We start from the raw sequence: 23,068 nt of genomic DNA on the forward strand, positions 1-23,068 counted from the left end.
CAAGCACTTTACACTGATTTTCTCATTTATCAGAACAGTCCATCAAGATCTATCTTATTGTTATCCCCATTTTACTAGTGTGGGAGCAGAGGCACAAAAACACGAAGTCACTTGGCCAAAGTGACTTCAGTGAGTGGAGGAGTCAGTACTCAGATGCAGGCAAAATCATCCAAAACCCACCTCTTCTTTTTTTAGAGAAAGGATCTTGCTTTGTCACCCAGGCTGCAGTGTGGTGACTTAATCATGGCTCACACAAACCTTGAACCCTTGAGTTCAAACGAGCCTTCCACCTCAGCCCCCCAAGTAGGTAGAACTACAGGTGCACACCTCCATGCCTAGCCTATTTTTATATTATTTATAGAGACAGGGTCTCATCATATTGCCCAAGCTGGTCTCCAACTCCTGGGTTCAAGGAATCTTCCCACCTCAGCCTCCTAAAGTGTTGACATTACAGGCACAAGCCACTGCACCCAGCCCAAAACCCACCTCTTGACCACCAGTCTGCCCCATGTATTTCTAATATGAGCAGCAGTTCTTAGTCATGCATTCCCATCATCCACCCACTCAAAAGGAGAGCAGCCAATCTGGGGTCCCAAATTTAATGGAGGACAAGAATTTACCCAGAATAGTTTGCTCATATTAAATTCACACAATGGTTAAAAAAAAAAAAAAATGGTTCTGCTCCAGAATATTCTAGATGCATTTTCTGACCTTCTTTTTCTATTGCAGATTAAGAAATGGAGCTGGGGGAGGGAAGAGGGATGTGATTTCTTTTCAGGTTATTTTTTAACATTTTTAAACAAATTCCATTATTTGGAGGCTTCTGGTGTTTAGACTTCAAGTCTACTAGTCTTAGTCTGTAATTCACTCATGGGAAAGTCCCTAAACATTTTTCCGGAGACAGTTCTGAAACAGGGTTTGTTTGAAACTCTGTGACAAGGTGAGAAAACATCTAAAAGTCAGAGAAAGACTCCGTCTCTCCAAAAAAGTTTTTAAAATATATTAGGTGGGCGTGGTGGCACATGCCAATAGTCCCAGCTACTCCAGAGGCTTGAGGTGGGAAGACTGTTTGAGTCCAGGAGGTTAAGGCTGCAGTGAGCTATGATCGAGCCACTGCCCTCTAGCCTGGGTGACAGTGAGACACTCTCTCTAAAAAATAACAACATTTGAGGTCAAGTGTGGTGGTTCACACCTGTAATCCCAGTAGGAGGATCGCTTGAGGCCAGAAGTTTGAGACCAGCCTAAGCAATATAGCAAGACCCAGTCTCTACCAAAAAAAAAAAAAGAAAGAAAACAAAAGAAAAAGGAAAAATAAATTAGCCAGATGTGGTGATGCACACCCATAGTCCCAGCTACCCAGGAGGCTGAGGCAGGAGGATTACTTGAGCCCAAAAGCTGGAGGCTGCAGTGAGCTATGATTGCACCACTGCACTGCAGCCTGAGTAGCAGAGTGAGACCTCGTCTCAAAAAATATCATTTTTTAATTTAAAATTTAAAAATTTAAAAAATTAAGAGTCTGAACAACTGCAGGGCTTTGGGCAATCCCTTTTCTTTTCAGAGCCGTTTCCTCCTCAGTGATATGGAGCCATGCGTCCTCAGGCTGTGTGCAGATGGCACAGGGCTGTGTGTGCAAGCACTTAATGAAACAAGTTCAAATGTAGGACACAAGCTCTCCTCTCTGCCCCCTCCTCTTCTCTAGGACACAGAAGTTTCCAATCAGATCACCCTCGTGGAAGATGTCTTAGCCAAGCTCTGTAAAACCATTTACCCACTGGCTGACCTCCTGGCCAGGCCACTCCCAGAGGGGGTCGATCCTCTGAAGCTTGAGATCTATCTCACCGATGAAGACTTCGAGGTAAGCGGTTCTTCCGGTGGGGTGGGGATGGGAGTAAAACAACACACGCACGCCCAGCTCATTTCACTGAGCCGCGGGGCGCTTCTCCCAATGTTTCCAGTTTGCACTAGACATGACAAGGGACGAATACAACACCCTACCCTCCTGGAAGCAGGTGAACCTGAAGAAAGCAAAAGGCCTGTTCTGAGTGGGAAGACGCCAGAGGAACCTCGGAGTCACGTCCAATACCATCGCACCAGGGAAATGGATACATATTTTTGGACTGGTGTTTTCCACAAAGTATTTTTCAGAGTTTTCAGAACCCGACATTGTTAAAGATACTACTTGTCCCGGAGTTGTGTATTTTGTAAATGCTCAAGGGAACTGTTTGGAAACTTCTTTCCACCATTCAGCAGGTTATCAGAATTAATAAAAGTATCTATTATGTGCACTTAAGCTGCAGCTGCTATAGATAGCACTGCCTTCTTGTTCCAGCTAGGCAATGCCTTTTTTTTTTTTTCTTTTTTGAAGCAGTTCTCTTTATAAAGTGTTATTTTGATAGTTTGTGGATTCTAAAATATATATATATTTATATAAACACCATATAAGTCAAATATGTATTTAACAAAGCAATATGTATTCATTCACTTTCAAGATTTGTTTTGGTGTCAAAATAATACGAAAAGGTAGATGGAGTTGCTTCTGTTCAATTAGCTCTGCCACCAATACGTATCTTCATACACGTTTGGAAACGTTTCCTGCAGCATTAGGTATGACTTGTTCTGAGTACTGCTTCCGGTGCTAAAATGAACAAAGAATTTGTACTTAATGGCATGGACTCTGGAGAATCTATGCGAATCAACCTTTCTACCTTAATATCTCCCCCAAAATGTATAGTGCCTTGTTTTTATGTACAGTTTATATACAGAAAAGTTTGCTCTGCATTTTTGATGATGGTTTGGAACATTACCTACAATTTTACTCTCAAATAGTCAAAATAAAAACATCTCAATTTCTAATACCTGTTGTAAACAGTACACATGTCATTTTGTGATATAGGACTCCCAAATAAAAGCATTAGAATAAACACAACAATTAACTGATTGGTTCACATTGAATTCCAAGCATGTTCCTTTTTGGAATTTTTTTTTAAATATTAACATAGCACCAATATTTTGTCATTAAGTATAAATGACTATACATTTGAATTTAGTTTAGGGCAAGATTTTATACAAAGTCACAAGATTAAATACAGAGTTATTTGCCCCATAAAATTAGTATTCAGTACTATACTGAAGACATACTTTAGCAAATCATCATTCAGCAGAAGTTCTTTATCCCACAACTCTATCTACAATTTCAATTTTTAGGATCTCAATGCCTTTAAAAAAAATTGTATTAGCCAGGCGAAGCGGCCCACACCTGTAATCCCAGCACTTTGGGAGGCTGAGGCGAGCGGATCACCTGAGACCAGGAGTTCAAGAGCAGCCTGGCTAACATGTTGAAACTCAGTATCTACTAAAAATACAAAACTTAGTCGGGCATGGCGGCACGTGGCTGTAATCCCAGCTACTCAACAGGCTGAAGCAGGAGAATCGTTTGAAACCGGGAGGCAGAGGTTGCAGTGAACCAAGATCAAGCCATTGCACTACAGCTTGAGTGACAAGAGAGGGACGTCGTCTCAAAAAAAAAAAAAAAAAATTATATGGCTAAGACATCTAGAAAACTTAAAAATCAGTTAGAAAACTCCTCACAAACTCCTGTGTTTTTAAATCCATGGTTTCATGAACATATTCTACAGATCTACTCTGAATTATCATAGCCCTTCCCCACTCCGTTAGTCTAATTTAACACATCCAATCACAGCACATTTGCCTGGAAGTTCAGGACTTACGGGCCCCATCCTGGGACTGCACCAAGGTAGAAACCTATAACCTGCTCCTGGTCTCACCATTTTATGATTTTTATCATATTGGGTCATCACTGAACTTTTCTACCTTGATTTCCTTTAAAAGGAGACGCTCCTAGCTATCCTGCCTGCATCCCAAGATTCTGAGCAAGGAACTGGTAGACGTTCTTTGAAAATTGCCAAGTGCTAGATACCTGCCAGTATTAAGATTATTATGATGGTAGTTAAAATGGGAAAGCAAGGCGGTTAAATTAGGGAGTGTTGTCACGCACCTGGAAATGATGGATTAAACCAAAGCAAGGAGAGGAAAAAGAAGAGAGAGAGGTTCAAAGTCTATGTCCCATAGATGGCACACAAAGAGGTGTGGAGAAAAGTTCCTAGAGTCACTAGGGCAACCTGAGGGTCAGAAAGAGGCAGGATTACCTCTGCAGCAGGTTCCAGAAATCACCTGGATCCTTAGATACCCAGGAAGGAGGTTGAGTTGCTACAGGAACTTCTAGTGGAGAGCTGCTGTAATGAATAAATAAGACAGGTGTCCTCATTAATATTCATTAACACCAGATTTTTCCAAAGTCCTTTAAAATTGTCTATCTACTTGTATTAAACATTGGCAGTCGGGTGTGGTGGCTCATGTCTGTAATCCCAGCACTTTGGGAGGCCAAGACAGGTGGATCACTTGAGATCAGGAGTTTGAGACCAGCCTGACCAACATGGCAAAAACCCTGTCTCTACTAAAAATACAAAAAGTAGCTGGATGTAGTGGCGCACACCTGTAGTCCCAGCTACTTGGGAGGCTGAGGCACGAGAATCGCTTGAGCCAGGGAGGCGGATGTTGCAATGAGCTGAGATCGCACCACTGCACTCCAGCCTGGGCAATACAGTGAGACTGTCTCAAAAGAAAATAAAAATCATTGTCCCCCACAAAATGTGCTGTCTGTCTGCTTCTTGCCTCTTCTTGGTGAATAAGACACCCCAGCTTGTAGTGCCAGTTTACTTTTTGCCTCTTTTCCTCTGAATTGTTTCCTGCATCTCTTTCCTGCTTATAGAACCAGATCCTATTTTCCATGTTTTTTTTTCTGATCCTTTTCCTTCCATAACTGCAACCTTTGACCTTGTGCACTGGGAAGGGACCTAGCTGAAACATTTGAATTACTGAACCTTAAAGTCTCAGCCCTTTAAACCTTAAAGTCTCAGCCCTTGAATTGACACTGGTGTCTGGGGCTTTTCTCCACAGTCCTCCAAACTCAAACCCCTGCTCTCACTAAATGCAGCAGGGGCAGGGAAGTGGGATGTCCTTCACTTGCTGCCCTTGAATGAAGGGACTCATGAGAGGAGTGGGTGTTTGGGTTGAGATCGGTGTCAGAGGTGCTGCGGGGCAGACGGGATGTTGAGCGTGTTCTGGAGCTTTGGATGAACTGTGCGAATATGAGCCACTTCCAGAGTGGGACAATCGTGCCCCTTTGTTCCCGAATCTGAGGAGGGGAAAGGCTGCTGCGAGCCCACTTCTTTCTCTCCTACTTTACATTTCCTGCCCCACTCTTAGAATTCCCATTTTGGTAAGAGGAAATGTATTCCAGAAACAGTTCCAGAATTCATTTTGGCCCTTTGGTTTTGTTTTTCTAATTATAAAATTAGCTGTGTGTGTCCACACAGAGACCTCTGGACACAGATGTTCATAGTGGCATTATTCATAATAGCCCAGACCTGTAAACAACCCACATGACCATGCGATGGCGTCTTCCCCGCCAGCGAAGAGACAGATATTCCTGCGTATACATGATATACATGTGATACTCACTACAACATGGATACGCCTCAAAAGCATTAAGTGAAAGAAGCCAGATGCAAAAGGCCACATATTGTTTGATTCTTTTTATATGAAACTTCCCAAAAAGGCAAATCTGTGCACACAGCAAGATCAACGGTGGCTGAGGTTGGAGATGGGAGTGGCAGTTTACTGCAAATGGCATGAATGATCATTTTGGAGTAATGGAAATGTCTCAAAACTGGATTGTGGTGATGATTGCACAACTCTATGAAGGTATTAAAGATTTTCGAGGCCAGATGCCATGGCTCACTCTTGCAATCCCAACACTTTAGGAGGCGAGGCTGGAGGATCGCTTGGGCCTGGGAGTTCAAGACCAGCATAGGCAACATAGTGACACCCCATCTGTACAAAAATTTTTAAATCGGCCAGGTGTGTTGGTGTGTGCTTGTAATCCTAGCCACTTGGGAGGCTGAGGAGGGAGGCTCCCTTGAGCCCAGGAGTTTGAGTCTGCAGTGAGCTGTGATCATACTACTGCACTCTAACCTGGTGACAGAGCGAGACCTTGTCTCTAACAAAGAAAAAATAATAATTAAAAAAAATTGTTCACTTATATGAGTGTATTTTATGGCATATATATTATATATATATACACATACACAAATGCCTTATATATATATATATAAAATACCACAAAAAAGCAGTTTAAAAAATAGTAACACCTGATCTATGTAAAAAATGCAATCACTACAAGGATATATAATCTAGGAATCAAAAATCATAAATAATACCACTAAACAAATAAAAGTACCTTAATAATCTGATTTATATTCTTCTGGATTTTTCTTTACATCTACTAGCATAGATGTGTATGCTCACATTAAAAACAAACAAACAAACAAACAAAAAAACTGGCACGTCCCTGTAGCTTCGGCTACTTGGGAGGCTGAGGCAGGAGGATTACCTGAGCCCAGGAGGTAGAGACTGCAGTGAGCTATGATTGCGCTACTACATTCCAGCCTGGGTGACAGAGGAAGACCCTATATTAAAAATATATAAATGAAAACTGTTTTTGTTCTGCATCTTAATTTTTTGGTTAGCAATAAGTTGCAGACACTGCTCCTTGGAGGTTTATTTATGAGTATTGATGTTCTGAGATCACGGAAGGCCCAGTGTGAAGACCTAGATCAGCGATGGTCCTCAGCCCCAAGCCCACTGACCTCCCACCACCGTCCTCAGCCATTCCTTATTCCTCCCTGAGGGTGAGTAGCATCTAGCCACAGTCCAGACAGAGAATTTGGGGCTCATTTTCACAGGACTTTCTTGATCTGAGATCTAGGTAAGGCACAGAAATCTCAAAGCGGACCTCTGTGCAAAGCATTTCTGAAGTAGCATTAGCGACTAGTAACGGGACAATAACCAAGAAGTCAACAAAGAGTATGGTGCGAGGCCAGGTGGGGTGGCTCACGCCTGTAATTCCAGTGCTTTGAGAGGCCAAGGAAGGAGGATCCCTTGGGGCCAAGAGGTCAAGACCAGCTTAGGCAACATAGTGACATCCTGCCTCTACAAAAAAATTTAGAAATCAGCTGGTAATCGTGAGGACATGGCTTTAGTTTCAGCTGCTCTGAAAGGTGAGATGGGAGGATCACTTGGACCCAGGAAGCAGAGGTTGCAGTGAGCTACTATCCTGTCAATGCACCCAGCAACAGAGCAATACCCTGTCTCTAAAAAAAAAAAAAAAAAGTACAGGGCTCTGTTTTCAGAAATATCAAGGTAATTCAAATGCAAAAACATCAAGGTAATTAAAGTGCAAATAACTGAGAGTTAACTATATTGGTACGGCATTTGGCCCAAAGAAGCCTTCCTCCTTTTGAAAAGTAAATACGTTGCATCGCATGCATTTGCTCTTCTCCCCAGAGAAAAGATGCTGGGCTGCTTCAGACCTCTGACAATGGATACACCCCGAGGATTAGATCAGAAAGATGGACCTGCCAGGGGAAAGCGTCGGAGGCTTCTGTTCCTACCATCAGTACCACGGATGCGATGAGAGTGTGGAGCCTGCATGGAAATGCCCCACGGGTTTCACAGTGTCTAAAGCTGATCCTTGGGGACTAATAGAGAAGAAAGATTAACAGACCAGCATCCCTCGTTTGTAATACTGAACTGGCCTTTACTGAGCTCTTCTGCACAGCTGGGATTGGAAAGGAAGCCGCAGGAGCAGAAGTGAAGGCAAGCTAACAGAAAGGAAGGCAGCGTGGAGGACGCCGCAGCCCCAGCGCCCTCACAGTCTCAGCAGAGCTGTGGGGGTTGTTCTTCACATCTGACGCCATGGGGTTCTGGAAGTCTCTTAAGGGATATATTGGAACTGACTTGTATTATTTGGAAATCAACATAAATTGTCTATTATTAAATCTCACTGAGTTAAGCCCAACTGTACCATCTGAACACCGTTTTCGCATTCATCCTGAAATGGCTGAAACATGATTTGTTAGCTCCATAAGGGTAAAGAAATATTAGCTGGGTGCAGCAGCCCATGCCTGTAATTCTAGCACTTTGGGAGACTGACATGGGAGGAAGGATTGAGCCCAGGAGTTTGAGACCAGCCTGGGCAACACAGTGAGACCCTGTTTCTACAAAAAATTAAACCATTAGCCAGGTGTGGTGGCACATGCCTGTAGTCCCAGCTTTTAGGGAGGCTGAGGTGGGAACCTTGTTTGAGCCCAAGAGGTTGAGGCCGCAGTGAACTGTGATTGCACCACTGCACACCAGCCTGGGCAACAAAGTGAGACCCTGCCTCAAAAAAAAAAAAAAAAAATAGAAGAAAGAAAGAAAGAAATATTGAGCAACGACTGACCAAGAGCCCATATGGAAGCAAAGAAAAATAAAACAAGCCTAATTTTTAGTAGTGGTTTCTGCATATGGAAGACAGCAAATGGTTGAAGAGTGCATTTGGGATTGCAGGACTTGGTTAGTGTCAGAGCCCATCCTAAAAGACGACGATGCAGCAGGACCCTACCCCTCCTTATGACTTCCTTTCTTCCTCCACACTCACCCTCCGTGCTTCCTTCCTGAAGGAGGCCATTCCATTATTAAAATCAGGAACTGCAGGGAGCATCGTTTGCCAGTGAGGACATTTGAGGTCCCAGTGGGGAAGATTTTTTTTTGGTTGGATGGGGTCTTTCCACAGATTCACATACAGTTATCACAACAGCCACAGCATCTGCTGAAGTCTATTTCCAGTATGATGTTGCACATTCCAGACCCCTCATTATTTGCCATGGTCCACATTCATTCATGAATACTTATATTTACTACTTGTTCATTCAAATATTTATTGAGTGTGTGCTTAGCTTAAGGGTCAACAGAACACAAATACACCTTATATCTAGGCTCTGATGCCCCAAGGGGCCTGCATTCCAGGAGAGGTGAAAATAATGATAATACACCAAGAAGTATAAATAACGATGCAGGGTCAGACGTGGTGGCTCACACTGTAATCCCAGCACTTTGGGAGGCCGACGCAAGAGGATGGCTTGAGTTTAGGAGTTTGAGATCAGCCTGGGCAACACAGTGAGACCCCATCTCTATACAAATATTTAAAAATTAGTCAATCCTGGTGGGTGCACCTGTAGTCCCAGCTACTTGGGAGACTGAGGTGGTGGGAGGATCACTTGAGCCCAGGAGTTCAAGACTGCAGTGCGCTATGATTGCACCACTGCACTCCAGCCTGGGTGACACAGTAAGACCTTGTCTCTAAAACTAATAATAATAACAGCAATGCAACAAGAACCTGTTCTGGGTGGAATTGTACCCCGCTTTTTCCCCCTCAGCCACTCCTCCCAAAAAGATTGGAGTTCTAACCCCTAGCACTGCAGAGTGTGACCGTATTTGAAGATCCTCAGGTAATTAAGTTAAATGAGGTTTTCAGGGTAGGCCTAATCCGATCTGACTAGCCTTTGTATGAAGGGGAAATGTGGAAGTGGCAGCAGGCATGCACAGAGGGAAGACCGTGTGCAGACACACGGGGAGAAGATGGCCCTCTGCAAGCCCAGAAGAGAGGCCTCAGAAGAAACCAACCTTGCCCACACCTTGATCTCAGACTTCCACCCTCCAGAGCCGTGAGACGATAAAGGTTCTGTTGTTTAAGCACCCCAGTTTGTGGTACTTTGTCACAACAGCCCAAGGAAACTAATCGTGTCCAAAGGAGGGACTTCTGGCTGGAGGTAGGAGGGAGGGGAAGGAATCAGGGTGGCTTCCGGGAGAAGGTGTTCTCTGAGTCGGCCTTGAAGGACTGGCAGGATTTCTCACTGCAACTGGACATCTGTCCTTCAGCCATCAGCTCCGAAGAGAAGATCTGGAAGGAGGAGAGGGAGAGGAGAGGCACGTCCAATCCCATGTATGGCATTAGCAGAATAAGGGCATAGCAAGTAGGGCCTCAAGGCTGAGGTGAGGGTGCACAGAAGGAAAGGGGACTTGAATGTGGACAGGCCAGGGGTCCCCGGCAAAGGGGCTCTTCAGATGTGGGGATGACCTGGCAACAGCACCTGCGACTGACTCCTCTGGTCCCCAGGATCCCCAGGCCTAGTGCCTCCCTTTCTCATGGGGCCCGGAGTGTTTCCAGGGCTGGGGCTGGTTTCACAGCGTCCTGTGCCCTCTGCTAGCACTTCTCCCTTGGACCTTGATGTTGAAACCATTAGAGGTGCTGACTCTGTTACATCCTCCTCTCCCTGATCTTCATGTAAAGATATTTCTGAAATCTCCAGCAAACAACATCGTACTTGGAAAATGGCGGACTTGGGTTTCCTACACAGTAATGCCGTTTTTTGGTAGACATCAGTGACCATGAGGCAGCTCTACAAATGCTGCTCTGATCTCATAAGCTGCTCAGGAAAATGAAATTGTTCTGTTGCACTGAAAATATGGAAAGGTTTCGAATCTTACCTCGCTGTTTTAAAGTATTAATACTTTTGGATTTTGACTCTTAAAAAAATCTTTGAACGGCCCTGGGAGATAGATTGGGCACGTCATAAACAAAAGACCAAGGCGTAAGAAAGTCACGGGACTCGGCTAAGACAACAGAGCTGGGTGTGGCGAGGCTCTTTAAGGACGGCACCCAGATGTGGCTGTCCGCATTCCCCTGTACCTGATTATTGTTGAATAATGGAGGTAAACTGAGGCCCGAGGTCACCTCTGCTTTAGGGAGGGCCTTAGGGAAGGGCGGGAGAGGAATCGCAGTCCCCGCCCAAACCGGCTGCTTTCTCTGCATGATTTCATCACATCCTCGAAGGCAGCCCCGAGAGGCACCTGCTGTGCCCCTTACCGAGGACGGTCTCCGACATTCAGTTCTTCCTCATCCTCCCATCGCTGGTAAGAGACGCATTCCAGTGGGAGCTGAGGAACGAGACCCGCCTGGGAATGAGACCTTTCCTCATGAACACTAATTTTACCCAGGGGTGACAGGGTTAGGGGGAGATGTTTGCTGTGAATATCCAATGTCTCTCTAACAGATTTCTATCACGTTTGGTATAAACTGTCAGCTGCCTCTCTCCAGCTGGAGAAGCCAGGAAAGGAAATGCAGGGACTGGCCAGGGAAGGAAATACGGAAGCGGCAACGGAGAAACCTTTGCATCTGGCGCGGGGCAGCCGCGCTGAGGGAAGGCTGTGGTCAGCAGGTGGCGCTGTTGCTCACCGCAGAAGCCAAGGCTCCAACTCCAGCGCCGCCTCCAGCTCGCAGTCAGGATCTGCAGAGGAAGCCTCTGCTCTTAGGCATGGCACTGGGCCAAGATCTTCCCCTAGAGACCCCAGGCGCCAACTCCAGCTCCGTCGGGCTCGTTTGTTTCTTGTTCAAGGAACCTGAACTCTACTATGGGCTGACCTGGGAATGTTCCCATTGCCCTGATGCAAGCAGTGATGAATTGTGCAGTGACATGAACGTGCCCAAGGGGGGATTCTGCAGACCACAGTTCCTCTTAGCCAGGCTTCCCTCTGCCTGCATGCACACGCTTTTTAATTTTAATTTTTTTTTTTTGGCTTCTTTAAAGCTCTTCCCTTTGCCAGTTTTGCCATCTATAGAATGAAGGTGATGCCTTTCTTTGCCTCAATTAGTTAATATCAGGAAAGCTCTCTGCAGATGAAAAGCACTAAATTCTATTGATCAAATATTTAATTAGCCACACTTGGGGATGATTCATAACCATCTATTCAACTTCCTGAATTACCCAGCAGAGAAAATGGCATGATTAGAAATATAATTTTAAATAGTGGTTTTCAGAGATTTTGTACCTGTCAAGGCTATGAGAGAATTTCTGAATTAGCATACCAGTTCCTCCCCGATTTTCCAAGGGCCTAAAGAAACGAGCTGCCTTCCCACTCAGCCTGTGGCTGTGACCACAACTGCCCTCCTCCACCCACACCTGGCCTGGGGAGTAATTCAGCCGCAGGGCCTCAATGGCAGTGTCCAGAGGGTCAGACCACAGGGCCAGGACCTCGCCCCCCAGCCCGGGGCTGCCTCTCAGCCCTGTCAGGCCACAGTACCTCTTCTGCCTAGGGCAGTTCCTTCATGTTCTGTCATGTGCCTGCCCCTTTTCTGCCCTGGTAGGGACTCAGTGAGGAGAAACTAGGTCATGTAAGAGACACAGACACAGACACAAGACACCCAAGCAGCTCAGAGTGTAAGGACATTTCCAGGCATTTCCAGTTGCTTCGAAGCACAGTCAGCAACATGGCCTGGTTTGTCTTCAGCTCCGGGTTCCAACCCAACCGAGACTACAGATTCTGGTTGTGCATGTGGTCTCTGAAAGCAAAATAGGCTTTTTCTTATCCCTTCATTCTGCAAATATTAGTGTAAATGCTATGCTAGATATGCAGGCTAAACTGGTACAGATGATTATCTTTGAATTTCCGGCAAAACATAATTTTCAAAAAGTGAAAAAAAACCATCATACAGATAGATGGGAAGCACGTGTCATTTGCGGTCCTTGGGAAGCAGGCACCAAGACAGAGCTAGACGTGCAAGACATTTATTGGGAGGAACATTTGTTGGGGATAAGAACAGTGGGAGGAAGAGGAAGCAGGGAGGGTTTTGGGAGGGTGCTGCAGGGCTGACCCCTAGGAAAGGAGAGGGGAAGGAGAGAGAATGGGGAGGAAAGAGCCTCTGAGTGAGAGGCAGCTCTGAGAAGGTCTGACCAGACCCCAGGGAGCCCCAGGGCAGAACTTGACCCTTAGAGGAAATAGGCAGGAAGAGCTAGGTTCTAGGATCCCCTGCTGGGCTCTGTCACTGGCTGGGCCTGACCTTGGCATGAAAGGTATAGTGCAGTGGTCCCCATCTTTTTTGGCACCAGGGACTGGTTTGGCGGAACACAATTTTTCCACAAACAGGGACGGGTTGAGGGGATGGTTTGGGGATGAAATTGTTGCACCTCAGATCATCAGGCATTAGATTATCATAAGGAGTGTGCAGTCTAGACCCCTGAAATGCGCAGCTCACAGTAGGGTTTGTGCTCCTATGAGAATCTAATGCCACGACTGATCTGACAGGAGGTGGAGCTCAGGTGGTAATCCTGGTTTGCCTGCTGCTCACCTCCTGCTGTATGGCCCAGTTCCTAACAGGCCACAGGACGGTCCCCTGGGACCAGTTGGGACTAGGGCATGTGAATATCTTCATATCAACAGGAAACCCAGGGCCCCTGTATAACTCTGAAAAGATGAAAGGGTGCCTTGCACTCCTGATTAAGTCAGGTTCATTTGAAATAGAGGAGCTCGGCATTTCTTGGTGGCTGGATAATCTTCTTTCCCTCTGGGCACCATCCTGGGGAAATGGATTATTAAATCATCTATATCTTCTCAATATCTAAGACACTTAAAGGAGAGTTAAGCTGATTTGCCTCACAAAAGGGAAAACCAGGCCAGAGAGTTCTTTTCACCATATCATGCAGGTTCTAAAAATAGCATTGCAAAGACTACAACCTCACTTAAAATTTCAAACAACCTAGGATTAGAACATAGACATCTCCCAATTCTACACTGTCCATTTCACTCCTCAAGGGCAAATACTATTTGCAGTTTGGGGTGAAACCTTCTAGACATTTGCTATGTATGCACCGCACACACGGGTGCAATGATTTCCTCCATTCTGTGATGCCATCAAATGTAAAGCCCAGGAGTGAATTGGTGCCACTCTTCGAGGCTACTATCCCCTCCCATTGCATCCTCTCCCATTGTGCCCCAAGTGTAGGCACACCGCAATCCCTTTCTCCACAGCAAGACTGATCAGTTAAGTGATGGTTTGCATAGCGACATTTTGAGAAATACTGGCAGGAATTACATGACGTAACAAGCCAGAAAATGAAACTAGATATTACACATTATTGTTCTGAATTGGACAGCCTAGGATCATATCCCAGCTTTTCTACTTACTAATGGTCCGACTTTGAGAAAATTACCAAGGTGTCTCAATTTTCTCATTTGTGAAATGAAGATAATAATGGTACCTGCCTTATAGGATTGTTCACAGAATTTTATTACATACATGAGAAGAGCTTATAGCCATGCTGGGCAAGAATGAGAGCTCAGCAAATGTTAGATTTGTTAAACTCTTCAAAAAAGTCATACATTATACTATAAGGCAGGGGTTAACAAGCTTTTTTGGTAAAGGATCACATAGTAAATACTTTAGGCTTTGGGAGCCATATAGTCTCTGTCAAACTCTTCAACTCTGCACAGGGGAAAATAGCTCTAGACAATACATAAGTGCATGGGTCTGGCATGTTCCAATAAAGCTTTATTTATGGACACTGACATTTGAATTTCATATAATGTTCACAAGTCGTGAAATATTCCTTTTCAAAAATTTCTCAACCATTTTATGTAAAAACCATTCTTTACTCCTAGGCCGTGCAAAATCAGGCAGTGGGCTGGATTTAGCCTACAGGCTGTAATTCACCAACAAATCCCCCCTCCCCACCATCACCGGTGTCCCCACCTGGCTACTTCTGCACCCTCTCTTCTCCAGGTCCCCATCTCCCTATTTTTGCTCATCTTTCCTCTATAGGAGAAAGCAAAACTCAGTAACCACCTTTCTACTCAAGAAGAGCTCTTTCCCATTAGGACACAGGGAGCATGGTCCCTCTGTCTCAGCATCTACACTCCAGGTTGAGCTCTGCCCTCACCTTTGCAAACTAGAGGGACCAGGGAAAATGATCACGTGTTGTAGGTAGAAGCCTGCCCTCTGCTGGGGACATATATTTTGTATGCATAGCAGTCAACTGCTTGAGTCCACCAACTTCTTGAACTTGTCCTTTGGTAATTGACATGGTTTGGATGTGTGTCTCTGCCCAAATCTCATGTTGAATTGTAATCCCCAGTATCGGAGGTGGGGCCTGGTGGGAGATGACCGGATTGTAGGGGTGGATTTCTCATGAGTGGTTTAGCATCATCCTCTTGGTGCTATCCTCGCAATAGTGAGTGACTTCTTGCAAGATCTGGCTATTTGAAATCATGGCACCTCTTTCTCTCTCTCTCTCCTGTTCCCACCATGTGAGATATCTGCTCCCCTTCACCTTCTACCACAATTGTAAGCTTCATGAGGCCGCCCCAGAAGCAGATGCCTGTGTTATGCTTCCTGTATAGCCTGCAGAACTATAAACAATGAAACTTTTTTCTTAACAAATTATCCATTCTCAGATATTTCTTTATAGCAATGCATAAACAGCCTAATACAGTAATGAGTGTTTCTATTATATTGTTTCCAGGTTCCAGGTTTGCACTATTACAAAGAATGCTGCATTTTCTCATAAAATCCTCAACTCTATGAAAGGGGAACAATTTAATCCCATTTTACAGATGAAGGAATGGAGGCACAGAAAAATGAAGTAATTTGGCTAATCTCACACATGGTTATAATGGTTAAGGGGTCTGTGATGGTTAATACTGAGTGTCAACTTGACTGGATACAAGGAATTGATCCTGGGTGTGTCTGTGAGGGTGTTCCCAAAGGAGATTAACATTTGAGTCAGTGGGCTAGGAAAGGCAGACCTATCCTTAATCTGGGTGGGTACCATCTAATCAAATGCCAGTGTGACCAGAATATAAGCAGGCAGAAAATTGTGAAAAGAGACACTGGCCTGGCCTCTCAGCCTACATCTTCCTCCCACGCGAGATGCTTCCTGCCCTCAAACACAGGACTCTGAATTCTTCAGTTTTGGAACTTGGACTGGCTCTCCTTGCTCTTCAGCCTGCAGATGGCCTATTGTACGACCTTGTGATCATGTGAGTTAATACTTAGTAAACTATATATATATATATATATATATATTCCATTAGTTCTGTCTCTCTAGAGAACCCTGACTAATACAGGGTCCCTGGAGAATCTCCGACCTGCCCCACAAGTGTTTATACAATAATTAGACACTTTTATGCAGATGAGGGAACCTGCCCAGGACCTTGTCTGAGCCGGCCCACATGTGCACTGGGGGAAGTGGGGGTTGCCACAGGCAGTGGGAGGAACCTGGCCTCTTCAGTTCCTGTGTGGCGGCCTGGGATTCAACCTGTGAGGTGGGGGGCCTGTTAGCAGGACTCCATTTCGCTTTGCTGATTTTTTTTTTCTCTCTTTCTACCCAGTAAAATCCTATTCTGCTCACCCTTCAATGTGTGTGCATGCCTAAATTTTCCTGGTTGTATGACAAGAACCCGGTTTTAGCTGAACTAAGGAGCAATATTCTGCAACACTATGACCTACTTCCAGGATACAACTGACTGACCTCCAAGGGTGGTCACTGGAGCCAAGATATTGTTACTGTTGTATTCATTTCCTTGTATTACTTAATTGGCCTATAAGTAAGCACATGGCCCATGCTAAGCCAATCAGTGTCCTTTTCCTAGAATTTTGACCTGGAATCAAGAAACTCTTATAATTCAAACTCAGGTCTACTAGCAGACTTTTGGAGGAAAATTCCTCTGTTTTCAAAGAGAAGGAAGCTAGGGCAGGCAGAAAAATGGATAAACCATGAGAATCTTGAGGGAACTTAAGGCTTGGTTCCAAGTGTTCTGGAGGCCCAGCTATACCCCAGACCTTCCAGAAGCTAAGTTGTTTTGTAAGATTAAATTGATATATTTAATCAATTCCTTTCTAAGTGCTTTCATTTAAAAAAGATTTCCTTTCACTTTTATCTGAGAGAGTTCTAAGTACTTTAAGTAAATTAATCATCTGGTGGTACTGTAAACATTATAAGAAGATAGCCATGAGGATGAGGACGTTTCTTTGATGGCCACTGAAAGTTTAATAGGTTTGTAAACCAAAAATAAATTCCTAAGCTCCCCTCAACTGATCCCTTCTTGGCCAAGAAGACCCCAAAGAAATCTGAAAGATTGAATTCCTGCCATAACAGGAAGAGAGTTTGGACATACCTGATTATGTCCCCTCCCTTTTGGAGTTTAGGCAGAACTGACCATCATCAACATTAAAATAGAGATCTCAAGACTGAAAAAGCAGACTATTTGTGGCAGTAAGATATCAAATTCCAACCTGATTCTGGTATAGCACTGCATGATAAATGGCAGACCCTGAGAGAAATCAAAGTATTTTACTCCAAAATATATTTATTTGACATATTTTGAAATTGCTCTGCAAAGCTGTCTTTTGTGGGGGAAATTTGCATCTGTATTGAATCTCCATGAATGCAGCCAGGCCTTCCCTTTCCAAGCCTTTCCTGGATCTAGGAGAGATTAACTAAGAGTCTGATATATTTTAAGATCTGAACAAAAGACATTTACCATCTATTCTCTCTGAAGGCTGCTACCTATGAGACTTTATCTTCAAAACAAGATCTTTGGTCTACCTAAGCTACCTTATCTTAACTCAAGCATTTTTTTCTACTGACTTCAAATCTTTAGACAAAGCTTAACTTTTTCAACCAATTGCCAACCAGAAAATCTTTGAATCTACCTAGGACCTGTAATCCCACCCCACCTCACCCCCATCTCACTGCCCACTTCAAGATATCCCACCTCTTTAGGCTGAACGAATATACACTTTCCATGTCTTTTTTCTTTTTTTTTTTGAGACGGAGTCTCGCTCTGTCGCCCAGTCTGGAGTGCAGTGGCCGGATCTCAGCTCACTGCAAGCTCCGCCTCCCAGGTTTACGCCATTCTCCTGCCTCAGCCTCCCAAGTAGCTGGGACTACAGGGGCCCGCCACCTCGGCCAGCTAGTTTTTTGTATTTTTTTAGTAGAGACGGGGTTTCACTGTGTTAGCCAGGATGGTCTCGATCTCCTGACCTTGTGATCCGCCCGTCTCGGCCTCCCAAAGTGCTGGGATTACAGGCTTGAGCCACTGCGCCTGGCCCTCCATGTCTTAATTTAGTATTTTACCTGCAATTCCCATCTCCCTAAAATGTATAAAACCAAACTGTAACCCAACTGCTTGGGGCACTCTTTCTCAGAAGCTCTCAAGATTGTTCCCTGGGCCATGGTCACTCATATTGGCTTAGAATAAACCTCTTCAAAATATTTTACAGAGTTTGGTGTTTGTTTGTTTGTTTTTTACATCAACAGGTTATATACTCAAGACAGGTATTTCTACTGAAGAGTCAAAAGAAAGTACATTTAGCAAACCAAGAAGCATACTCTATTAGCCATGGCGTAAAAATAGACAAAAATAAAGCCACCAGTGTTCCAGAACTTTCTTTGTTAAAAATAAAGAGGGGGGAAAAGTAGAGAAGTAAAGAAGGAATAATAGATCCCAATCAACAGGAATAAACCATTTAAATTCTATTCTGTAACCTCCTCAGTTTTATGTAAAAAAGAAAAATCTATTTAGCTCTGATGTTAAAAAATGTCAACATTAATTCACAAATTTTTTAAAGTCCTGAAAATATGACAAAGACTATTTTCATACTAAACACAACTGTCAAAAATGGAGATCTTACAGCTTAGCTGCAACAATATAACCAGACGAATATTTCAGAATATTCTTATTGGTTAATCGTTTGTGTTTATGATAAATTGTCACCAGCTCTCAGAAGTGACCTGTGAAGTCTAAGACGTATCCTGTGCTTTTTAGATACTAAAATATATAAAACTGTTGTGTGACAATTAAAGAAAGCAAAATCAAATTGCTGTTACTTATTTCTGTATGGCTTTTAATTTAAATTTGCTACTTAGCTCAAGATCCAACTCATATTTATTTTAGTTTTAAAGTCTACTTCATTTCATACTAATAGGTCACTTTATTATGAATATTTTCTTTACTATGTGAAAGGAAAATCTCTTGGCCCCCAAATCACTAAGCTAAAGGGAAAAGTCAAGCTGGGAACTGCTTAAGGCAAACCTGCCTCCCATTCTATTCAAAGTCACCCCTCTGATCACTGAGATAAATGCATATCTGATTGCCTGCCTTGGAGAGGCTCACCAGAAACTCAAAAGAATGCAACCATTTGTCTCTTATCTACCTGTGACCTGGAAACCCCCTCCCCACTTCGAGTTGTCCCACCCTTGCAGACCAAACCAATGTTCATCTTACCTATGTTGATTGATGCCTCATGTCTCCCTAAAATGTGTAAAATCAAACAAGCTCTGACCACCTTGGGCACATGTCATTAGGACCTCGTGAGACTGTGTCACAGGTGTGCATTCTCAACCCCGGCAAAATAAACTTTCCAATTTAACTGAGACCTGTCTCAGATTTTTGGGGTTCACAACTGTGATTTACTACAATATAAATATGTGTGTGTGTGTATACACACATACATATATAAAATCATGTATGTATGTACATATAATTCAAGTAATAATTACAAAACATTTTTAACAGATACTGAAAATGGTCATTAATGTTTTCCAGCTGCTACATGGTATGTCACCAAAAGAGCCACTGGCCCCACAGACTAAAGCAACACCTATGCAAGTAACCTAGCAGCCTTTCTGGACTGAGATTCTTTCAGCTCCATTAAAGCACATAAGCCCTAGCTTATTTCAATTCTTACTGTACATACAAATTCCATACAATGAATATGTTAAGAAAAAATAGGGCTTACGTCATGCAGCTCTTCCTTTAACAGTACCAGCAGAATACGCACCAAAGAATCTACTTTGCTCTCCCCTGACCAAACCCTTAAGTCAAGGATGGGCAGTGGGGTCTTGTGAAAGTCATGAGCTTTATATATCCATGTTTATATCAGCATTACTCACAACAGCTAAAACATGGAGGCTACCCAAGTGTCTGTCAATGTTTGAGGGATATGCAAAATGTGGTACAATAGAATGCATTCAGCCTTATAAAGAAAGGAAATTCTGACATAGGCTAAAACATGGATGAACCTTGAGGATATCATGCTACATGAAATAAGCCAATCACAAAAAGACAAATACTGTATGATTCCACTTATCTGAGATACTTATTTAGAGTAGTCAAAATCATGGAGATAGACAGGAGAATGATGGTTAGATGGGGGCTGGGGGCAGGGAGGAATAGGGAGTGGTTTAAGAGACACAAGGTTTCTGTTTTGCAAGATGAGTGGTCTGGAGATGGATGGTTGTGATGGTTGTACAACATTATGCCACCGGACAGTACACTTAGAAATGGTTGAGACTGTAAATTTTATGTAATGTGTATTTACCACCATTTTTTAAATTGGGAAAAACAAATATCCACCAATAACAGAATGATTAGAGGAGCTATGCTATATCCTTTTTTGTGTGACATGGTTTTGTCAGTCATGGTTCAACTAAAGAAACAAAACCAGTAGGAAACACATATTAAGAGACTTATGGCAAGGAATATGTATATGCAACTGTCAGGCTGGCTAGGTAGTCTGAGAACCACAGGGCAGGCCATCAGGGAGAGAAGTCTGGAACTGTCAGGCACGAACTGATGCTGCTATCTACAGGCAGAATTCCTTTTTCTTCAGGGAAGACTCAGCTCTGCCCTTAAGAACTTTCAAATGATTGATTCAGGCCCATCCAGATTATCTAGGATAATCTCCCTTACTCAAAGTCAACAGAATATAGATTTTAATCACATCTACAAAAATGTCTGTTGATTGAACAATGGAAACTGTATCCTAGCCAAGTTGATGTATAAAACTGACAATCACAATCATATATGTTTATATAAATATATTGTGATCCAGATGCACTGTGGATGCGTGTGTGTGTGTGTGTTTGTGTGTGTGTGTGTGGCTATACTGACAGAGTTTGGGAAGGATTCACACTAAATAGCTAACAATGGTTACTATTGAGGAACAGTGTGAAAATAGGAAAGTACAGGAACAGAGAGAAAATTGAAAGGAGAGTGGTCTAGGGCAATGAGAAAATTCATGTTTTGTTCTTTATAGTTCCAATTTTTAAGTCTTTTATCATATAAAGCTTATATTCATATATAAGATATAATCATATCTTATAATTGATATGTGATTTACTTATATATGATTTACTTATATCTTATATATGAATATATCATAAGATCATATAATAAATCACATGTCTGTGTGTGTGTATGTGTGTGTTTTTAAGAGACAGGGTCTCACCCAGGCTGGAGTGCAGTGGCATAGTAATAGCTCACTACAGCCCCAAACTCCCAGGCTCAGGCAATCCTCTGGCCTCAGCCTCCTGAGTAGCTAGGACTACAAATCCACACCACCATGCACGTCACATGGGACCCATTTTTTAGCACTCCAATCTAATGGACTTGTTGGATATGAGTTCTAAATTTCTTTTCAAAGAATCCGTGTCAGTATGTTCAATTCTTTGCCTTCTGCTTTTAAACTTAACTTCCTTGTAAAGTCACCTTTTTTGATTACCTGTTCCACCCTCATTCCAATTACCTACTCCACCCTGACTTATTCCAATTACCTACTCCACCCTGACTCATTCCGATTACCTGCTCTGTCATAACCATTTTTCCTGCCAAACCACTCACCACCCTGTCACTCTCTTTAAATTAGCCAATCAGAATTAGTTTAGCCTGTGCAGTCTAACCCTAGCCAATAGGGGAAGGACACAGCAGCAGGGGCCATGTGGGTCAGGGATAAGAACCCCTTTCCCTCCCCTGTCCAAGTGTGTGCTCACCGTTGTTCCATCTGTAAGGGCACACCCTTCTATAGAAGTAACTTGCCTTGCTGAGAATTAAAAAGAAAATTTTATATTCGAATGCTATTTCTTTTGCCGCACCGAAACTTTATTTATAACAATTTGGGGGCTCACCCATGATTATGTTCTCCTCCAGGGGCGGTCTCTGGTTCTCTCTCCTGAGGAGGCCGCCCTGTCCACTTGGGATGGCGTCAGGGGTGAGAAATCAGGATCCACTCAGTGCCAGGAATAACCCAAGTTCTCATCAACGTGGAAAGAAACTGGCCAGCAACCTAGCTTAATGGATCCTCACATACTGCAGCGATGAGTCTGTGCGCAGACCAAGGAAAGAGAAGCCGCAGGAGCCAGTAAAGTATTTCCTTAGTGGTCGGGACTAAGGAAAAAGCCATGGGTTGGTAAAGCATTCCTTGATTAGGATATACCAAGGAGAGAGAAATCACAGGGGTGGTAAAGCATTCCTTAGTCTGGACTAGGGAAAGAAAGCCGTGGGGGGTAGTGAAGTATTCCTTAGTTGGGATGTCTTGGAGGTTAAAAAGAAGTGAGAAATCCTCATGGTGGGGTCTGGGAGCGTTGAACCTCAGAAAGAGGTGAGAAATCCCCATGGGGGGGGGGCCGAACCTCAAAAAAAGGTGAGAAATCCCCATGGAGGGGGTTGAACCTCACACAGACCTCTGGTAGCAGGAAAAATATTCAGAATCCCCCTTTCCTTTCTTGGAAGAAGAAAGAGTAGCTCCTCTCCCACCAGTCCCTCCCCTAGGGGAAGGGGAAGGAGAGGGGAGAACAGCAGCACAAGCAGCTGGCAGAGGCAGGGAAAGACCAGCAGAGAGGAAAGAGAGAGAGTGAGACGGTGAGAGAAAGAGAAGAGACAGAGAGAGAGAGAGGAGAGAGAGGAGAGAGAGAGAGGAAAGAGAGAGCGAGAGAAAGAGAGGCAGAGAGAGAGAGAGGAAGAAACAGAGAGACAAAGAGGAGTCAAAGAGAGAGAGAGAGAGACAGAGAGAGGCAGAGAGAAAGAGACAGAGAGACAAAGAAGGAGTCAGAGAGAGAAAGAGAAAGTCAAAGAGAGAAAGAGAGAGACAGAAGTAGTAAAGAGAAAACAGTATACCCTATTCCTTTAAAAGCCAGGGTAAATTTAAAACCTGTAATTGATAATTGAAGGTCTTCTCCATGACCCTATAACACTCCAATGCCACCTTGTTGTCAGTGTGAACTAGGGCGTAGCCTGAAATCACTGAGGCCACTGACAACCCGTAGCCTTCCTAATCAAAAATCCTTAACCCAGTAACCCGTGAATGGCTCAAATGCATTCAATCTGTAGCAGCAACTGCTTTGCTAATAGAAGAAAGTAGAAAAATAACTTTTAGAGGAAACCTCATTGTGCGTACACCTCATCAGGTCAGAACTATCCTAAGTGGAAAAAAAAAAAAAAAAAGCAAAAAGGTAGCTTACTGACTCAAGAACCTTAAAGTCGGGGCTGTTCT

The 23,068-nt window shown here is 43.7% G+C and overlaps 1 protein-coding gene and 1 long non-coding RNA gene across 4 annotated transcripts in view; one reads left to right on the top strand and one right to left on the bottom strand.

The window, feature by feature from the left end:
* Nucleotides 1–2,939, top strand: part of SVIL (supervillin) — a 112,866-nt gene extending 109,927 nt beyond the window's left edge. The window contains exons 37-39 of one of the 2 annotated variants that reach the window (XM_011949210.1): nt 196–303; nt 1,700–1,855; nt 1,956–2,939. In XM_011949210.1, the coding sequence (XP_011804600.1) occupies nt 196–303; nt 1,700–1,855; nt 1,956–2,042 (351 nt within the window). In that variant the 3' untranslated portion in view covers nt 2,043–2,939. The remainder of the gene's footprint in view (nt 1–195; nt 304–1,699; nt 1,856–1,955) is intronic. The other variant, XM_011949211.1, reaches the window with a different exon arrangement.
* The window catches only part of LOC105516863, a 58,674-nt gene that overhangs the window by 8,517 nt on the left and 27,089 nt on the right, over nt 1–23,068 (bottom strand). The gene's annotated exons all lie outside the window — the stretch shown is intronic.

The sequence above is a fragment of the Colobus angolensis genome, unplaced genomic scaffold (genome assembly GCF_000951035.1).
Source record: "Colobus angolensis palliatus isolate OR3802 unplaced genomic scaffold, Cang.pa_1.0 Scaffold293, whole genome shotgun sequence".
NCBI classification, from domain to species: domain Eukaryota; kingdom Metazoa; phylum Chordata; class Mammalia; order Primates; family Cercopithecidae; genus Colobus; species Colobus angolensis.